General features: G+C 37.3%; 1 protein-coding gene across 2 annotated transcripts in view; it reads left to right on the forward strand.

Moving 5' to 3' along the window:
- ctdspla (CTD (carboxy-terminal domain, RNA polymerase II, polypeptide A) small phosphatase-like a) overlaps window positions 1–4,715 on the forward strand; it is a 41,275-nt gene extending 36,560 nt beyond the window's left edge. For both annotated transcript variants that reach the window (XM_047350162.1, XM_047350163.1), the window contains 4 exons: window positions 535–591; window positions 1,955–2,047; window positions 2,134–2,319; window positions 3,673–4,715. In XM_047350162.1, coding sequence (XP_047206118.1) covers window positions 535–591; window positions 1,955–2,047; window positions 2,134–2,319; window positions 3,673–3,798 — 462 coding nt within the window. In that variant the 3' untranslated portion in view covers window positions 3,799–4,715. The remainder of the gene's footprint in view (window positions 1–534; window positions 592–1,954; window positions 2,048–2,133; window positions 2,320–3,672) is intronic.
- The last annotated feature ends 2,837 nt before the right edge of the window (window positions 4,716–7,552 follow it).

Consider the following 7,552-nt stretch of genomic DNA (forward strand, 5'->3'; position numbering starts at 1 on the left):
AAGTTATCCACATAAGTGATAGTCTATGCTCTTAGTCCTCTGAGAGCATCCAGAGATGTATTTTTTACCTGCCACCTATTTCTCTTTTTCCCTCTTACCAAAATGACTGTGCCTCCTACCTCATCCTTTCATTCTTGTCTTTGTGTCCTCCACTCATCTTGCACCACGCCCCCTCTGGTATCCATCTTTCTCTGCCTCTTGCACTTTCTCCTCTTCCTTCTCCCGCTTTTCAAAATGACACAAGTCACACAGAGAAAATGGCAGCTCTGCTGTTCGCCTTCATATGTCTCATCTTTCTCGGCTCCCAAGTTCCTCTCCAGAGCACTGGTTTTTGTTTAACACTCGCAGAGTGCTGGAGCAAAGGGAGCCGCATGATGACTAGAGTCATCACTTGCCTGAGGCACATTGCAGGACTATTTTACTTCTTTTCCTTTATGAAACAAGATATGGGTATGTGACTGGGTTTCTTTTCTTGTGAGCAAACCAAGTGAGACAAGTTTTGAATCCTCTTTTTGTTTTTATGTTTTCCTGCAGCCCATCAGCAATGCAGACTTTATTGTCCCAGTGGAGATTGACGGCACTGTTCATCAGGTAATGCTGCTGTGATGTGGAGGACCTCTGTACATAGGCATAAATATAATAATTCTGTACTGTCTATTTTAATTTATAGGGGTTCCCCTAGGAGACTTGGCAGAGTTTCATTTTCCTCTATATTTATTAATCCCTGTTATCTCACAGCTACTGTGCTTTACAGTTCAACGGCTTTAAATATCTTAGTAGTTTTTGCTTGATCTTTTCCGTCCTTGCTTACTGTAAAGATAAATGGACCCTGATTTGTCAGTTTTAACTTTAAATGTCCCAAAACCTTTTTAAGACACTATTGAGAATGCAGGAATTTTTCACACAATAAAAGTGATTGAGTGAAGTAAATGAAGAGACTCCTTTCTCACCATCCATTGAGAGGGAAGAACAAGATTCAAGACTGTAGCTGTTACCTGGTTCAAGTAATCCAGGATAGGCTTTGTGGATCTGCTACGGCCTATCCTTGATCACTTGCACTTGGAAACAGTAACTAACCCACAAAGACCTCCTGAGGAGAAAAACGGCCATTTAAACCCAAGGACAGCACATTTTATCTGTCAATGTAAGGGAAAAGGCTCAAATGCAACTTAATAAGAATAGGTTTGATAGTTTTAAGTAGTTTATAGGCCACATTATTGCTAAAGCTACATTTTCTAGCAAGCTGAAGCAGCCATTGAAATTGACTGTGGTCTTTGGGGAAAACGTTTACATGGCTACTTGTTGGTAGGTTTATTTACCAATTCGGTGACATTATAATGCATTAATTCAAAACAAATTATTGTTTTTTTTGTTCATTTTAAAATTTTTGAGGAAAAACCTAAATATTTATTTTAATTCACAATTAATTAAAAAGCAAATAGCTAAGTGAAGGCATTTTAAAAGTTAACTGGAAATTTAATTAATTTAAGCAGCTTTTAGGTGTTCAGCTTACATACTTTCTGATTTTAAATATGAATATCTTCCAAGTAAAAATGTTTTAACAGTGTAATCAGGTTAGTGCAGATGCTAGGGGTAAAACATTTTATATCCAGAATATTAGAACTGCAAACAATGACTGCTTTAGCTTTTCTTCTGAATATATTGAGCAAGGGTTTTGTTTTACCCACTTGATTCAAACTTATTGAATTGAGGAACTCAAAAAGAGGTAATGTTGAAAATTCTTTATTTTTTAAATAACTTTCATAATGATTGTATGAAAAACCATGTGTCTTGGCAGTTTGAGCTCTAGGATGTTATCTTTGCACATCATGAAATTTGTGTATTGCGTAATTAATGGCATTTTTATTGATAATGATGCAGATGAAACAGATTATTGCAAATATTTCATCTAACCTAGTAAGAAATAAGATAATTTTTAAAATGTCATATTCAGGTGTACGTGTTGAAGAGGCCCCATGTGGATGAATTCCTCCAGAAGATGGGGGAGTTGTTTGAATGTGTCCTCTTCACAGCCAGCTTAGCGAAGGTTGGTTCTTATGTGACCTATACACAAATCACAGTAATGTTTTCCGTTGCCACATTAATCATGTCTTTCCTTTTGGCTCTGTTCAGTACGCTGACCCTGTGGCAGACCTGCTAGACAAGGGGGGGGTGTTTCGTGCTCGGCTCTTCAGGGAATCTTGTGTTTTTCACAGAGGAAATTACGTCAAAGACCTTAGCCGGCTAGGACGAGAGCTCCAAAAAGTGATCATTGTAGACAACTCGCCTGCCTCATACATCTTCCACCCTGAGAATGCAGTAAGTCCTTTTCCTGACAGTATTTACTCCATTATCTTGGGGTAAAGGAAGAATTTCCATCTATCTATCCATTTTTCATTCAATCTTAACCCTATTTAGGGTTGCAGGAGGAGTGGTACCAAGGTGTGAAATTTGGGGTGCACCTTGAACACATAACCAGTCCATTACAGATTCAAACAAGAAAAACCGTCATTACACCTAATGTCAATCCATGGACGTCCCACTATAACTGTTGCTTGGATGGCAGCATATGTTGCTACAAAACCTGTATGTACTTTTCAGCATTAATGGTGCCTTCCCAGATGTGCAAGTTACCCATGCCATGGGCACTAACACACCCCCATAACATTACAAATGCTGGCCTTTGAACTTTGCGCTGATAACAACCCGGATAGTCCTTTTCCTCTTTAGCCCAGAGGACACGACATCCATGATTTGTGGACTCGTCAGACCACAGCACACTTTTCCACTTCGCGTCAGTCCATCTCAGATGAGCTCAAGCCCAAAGAAGCCGGCCATGTTTCTGGGTGTTGTCCATGTATGGCTTTCACTTTGCACTTTTGTAGAGTTTTAACTTGTACTTGTAAATGTAGTGAGGAACTGTGTTAACTAACAATGATTTTCTGAACTGTTCCTTAGCCCATGTGGTGATAGCCATGAAGTACACCTGTTTCCAATTAACCTGTTCCCCTAGAAAATATTCCAAACAGGTGTTTCTTAAGCATTTCTCAACTTTCCTAATCTTTTGTCAAGCATCAAATTAAAAATGAGTGAATATTTGCACAAAAAAAAACAACAATAAAGTTTATCAGTTTGAAATCTTTTCTTTGTAGTGTATTCAATTACATATAGGTTGAACAGGATCTGCAAATCATTGTATTCTGTTTTTATTCTCGTCTTGCAGAATGTCCCAACTTCACTGGAATTGGGTTATTAAACATGGAAACTTGACACAGAAACATCTCAGCAGGAATTTGAACCTACTGCACAAACTTGTCAAAATTGAGATTATTGTTTACACAAAACATTCTGGTTAAAAAATGGTTCAAATACTCTAGCTTAAAATAAATCAGTTACTTATGAAGCTAACATGGTGTAAGTGAGAAATACAACGACAATGTCAGTGTTTTTCATATTCAATGTTTTAGCCAGAACCATGTTTCTTAATTTTAAGACTTCTCTCCTCTGTGGAGAACTTTTTGCAAGTTTTCTAGCCTTTGATGTATTTCTCCCTATTAAATATTTACATACTCACACCAGCTCCTCACACATAATGCAAGACTTTAGAAACCGTTCGCAGCTATTTCCCTTTGGTTACTGTCAAATTAAAGCTCCCCTTTTCTCTCTCTTCAGGTCCCAGTGCAGTCCTGGTTTGATGACATGACAGACACAGAGCTGCTGGATCTAATGCCTCTGTTTGAGGGTCTCAGTAAAGAGGTGGACGTTTACAGCCCCTTACACACCTTGAGGAACAGGTAGCAAAAAAGACAGTGAACCATCAGGTAGAAGCCTCACCTGTCTGCCCTGGTCCTGCAGCCCAGCTCCCGTTCTCCAACCAGCAGGGTGGCCAGTCTGAGCATTTAAGGCAAACTGGTTGTAATCTGGAGAAATGACTGTGGATTCTTGCCATCTGTTGTCTCTTGGACTCTTTCTACAAGACTCTTACTGACAAAAGAATATATTACTGTATGTACATAGTAAATGTTTCTATGAGTAAGATACACAGAAAATAATTTTTCTATCAGAAAGACAGTTTTACTATTCTATCAAGATTCTATTAAGTAATATTTTAGTTACTAACAATCAAGTTAACAGGTTTTCTTTCTGTTGTTTTTTTTTTTTTTTTTTGGGTTCCAACAACTGTGATTTACCTTCTCTTACAGAATGAAGTGCCTTCATTACTGTGCTGGTTTTGGTTAGTTTTGGTTTTGGGTTATGAGAAGGAGGGGGTCTACAGAGGCATTGCTATTTGTAAATCTTAAAGCAGAAGGTGGAAATGAGTCTTTGTAAAATGAAAAAGTTTAACATTTATAACACTAGCCTGGGAGACTTAAGGAGTTTTATTTCAGTAGCATTAAATTGTTAAATTTGCCAAAAATGTTTACAGTTCAATGTGGTCCGTGGCTTAATTACAATCTTTGATCCTTGACAGTGATGGTAAATTTCTAACCCCTGAAGATACAAATAGCCTGCTTTAATTTAAGATAAAAATCTGTGTCTGTGATCACTGTCGACTGATAAATGTTACATTTCTGATGAATCCTAGAAATTTAAAAAAGTTAGCTTAGTTTATATTGGATTATATTCATTGAGGCTAAGAGTACTGGGTGAAATGTAAAGAAAAGCTGTTAAAATTGTACTGTACAACATGATTAAAGTTGCAAGTTTGCACACTGTTGGCGTGTTATCATAATGTAAGGACTTACAAAACTCAGCTATATTTTTGTAAGGTGTCCATTTAGAATCAGTAGTAATATCGCATATAGAATATCAGGATTTTTACAGCTTATAACTCATAATAGCTATATTTATTTTCATGACTGAAATTGAGAATAGGTTTAAAAAAAGACAAAAATGTAATACAAGGCAGCTTACGAAGAGTGAGGATTTTGTGTACAGAGCACCAAAGTGGGCTATCAGTGTATAATACAATGGTTACCTGCAATGAAAGTAGTTATACGAAACGTCCCCATAAGGTCAGAGGGGAGGGGATTGTAGAGTTCTTGGTGGCGGGTGCAGGTGGTCATTTTGTATGGGAGTGGGTGTGGACGAATGGGTTGGATGTGTAAATGGCTATTTTTCAAACCTGCAGAAGAAGCTGTTGAGGTTGTCAGCCAATCTGGGGGTGATCACAGCCTTGGGGATGGGCTCCTGTAGCTAGTAACGTTGTTCCAGCTCCTCCAAACTGCTGCAGGGTTGTTAGCTGAAAAGCTGTTTTTTAGCTTCTCATAGTAACTTCTCTTAGCTGCCCTATTCCCCTTGGTCAGTTTGATTTCTTGCCTGCTTATGAAGGACCTGTATCTGGCAATGCTGCCTCAGATAGAAAACCATATTTTATTGTTGTTGAAGGTGCAAAAGGTATTGGTCTGCACTCACATTTTTTCATAAAAACTGATGTCACAGCTTGAGCAAGTTCATTAAACTCAGTGGCTGAAGCTGTTTTTGTCTCTGGTGGGACACTTTACATCCTGTTTGTATTGTGGTAGGTCATTTGTGAGGTTTGCACTGTTCAAATTCCCAAGAACAATGATGAGAGTCTGTGTGTTTTTCAGCTTCTGATGTCCAGGCTTTTGGTGGGATATAAAAACCCTCCAGCACAAAAGAAAATGAGGAGACCTCCCAAAGTGAATAAAAGGTTTACAGTTTATATAAAAGATTACTTAGCTGTCAGTAAACACATAACCAAAGTTTCAGAGTTAATCAACACATTTTCAACAAGAAATATGCTCCCTTCACTAATTTAATTTCACAAAATCCACCTACATTCTCTGCACAGAGGATCAGAGAAAAAAGTCACCTTTGCAACAATAGGCAGTTGTTCCTGGCTATCTTCGTAAGGCTGTGCTCTTTATTATTTAAAGAGCTGTTGCTCCAAATGCAGTTTTTTGTCAAAAAACTGATTTAAAATTACTCATCTGCTTGGAAAAAGCTTATTGTGAATTATTAATGTTTTTTTACTTTTAGGATTTTTATGTTTTTTTGCTCTAAGATATGACATCTGTCCTTTAACTTAACATGCTTGATTTTGGACTGTGGGAGAAATAAGCAGAGTCCCAGGTGAGACTTTAATGTAACAACATTTTAACTCCACACAGAAAATGTTCACAGCCATTTTATAAAATTCAGAGGTGCAAAAATAATCTGTACTGTTTTCAGAGTGAGCATGCCTACTTTTATCTTGAGGGAATAGTGCATGTGCATATTTACAATTCTAAATTGATCAAAACTACTTCACTATCTTGAGTGACCGCCTCATGTTCCAGATATGATATCATTTGGCTAATTTCATGTCGTTAATAATTCCATTAATGATCGTGCAATATTTATATATTTATGCATTTTAAGTAAAAAAATGGCTGTCATACACGAGCCTCAACTTTTTGTATAATATTTACACAGAATTTGCTCACACTTGCTTTTCAGATTCCACCTGTCAGGCTACAGGTACAAATGGTTTATAATGTTCAATTAAACAGGTGTTTATAGAGCTAGTTATTGTAAGGAAACCTTAAACTATTATGCATTATTGTTGATATTGTCTACCATGCTTTGTATGTCATGCCAGCTTTATCCTGGCTATGCCTTAATACACAAACAAAGTAATATATTATCTGCTGTTCAACAGTTATGGTTTCTGTTTTAGTTAATAAGTGAAAACAGCTACATAAACCTGTGGGCAGAGGAGCAGAAACCTGAACTCACTTATTCAGATTTGAAAAAAATAACCAGATTCAGAACAGGACTTTACATATTTTAAATTAACCTATAGTATAAAACTTAGTATAAGTTACAGCACAGTTTAGTTTTCACCTAAAGGTAAGTTGACAGCTCAGACTGCTCAGCATTCCAGAGACTGGCACCTTGCTGGAGATATTGCTTCCAAAAAGCACAAATATTACTACAATCAGAGCAAACATACCTTTATTGTGACACAAGAATGTTAGGTTTACACCAGGTCTGCTGGAATGTGCATGCCTTACCATTTCCAGATTTTTTTCGTATCAGTTTATCAGTGATTGTCTCTTAAAGGGATCAACATTTTCAACAGCATTTTACCTAAGACGAGTAAATCTTACTATAAGCTGAGCTAGAGCCAAAGAGAAAAGAAATAAGAAAATAAATATATAATAAACACTCAGAAAAGGTTTTAATATAAGTCTGAAATTTGCCTCACTTTGTCCACTTTATCATGATTTATTTTAAAAGTCCCTTTAATGATAAACTGAACCTTAAGCAGGATTCTGCTGAGTTGTGCTGTCTGCTGGGTTCAGCAAATGCAGGTACATTAATTGCACCATTATAAACTAGTTAATGGGCAACTAAGTCAAGATGTGGACCTTTGGCTTCAGCTCACGTTGCTGTAACTGCACTGGTGGATTAAGCATTACGGGGCTTAATGTTCAGGCTTGGAGTGTTCCTGTTGTCGGTGTTTCCTCCTAGCCTTCAACTTTTCCTTCAGATATGAAAGGGCCAAAGTTCATGATGTGCAAATGATTTTTGAATGGAGTCCAAA

Source organism: Girardinichthys multiradiatus, chromosome 21 (genome assembly GCF_021462225.1).
Source record: "Girardinichthys multiradiatus isolate DD_20200921_A chromosome 21, DD_fGirMul_XY1, whole genome shotgun sequence".
Taxonomy (NCBI): Eukaryota; Metazoa; Chordata; class Actinopteri; order Cyprinodontiformes; family Goodeidae; genus Girardinichthys; species Girardinichthys multiradiatus.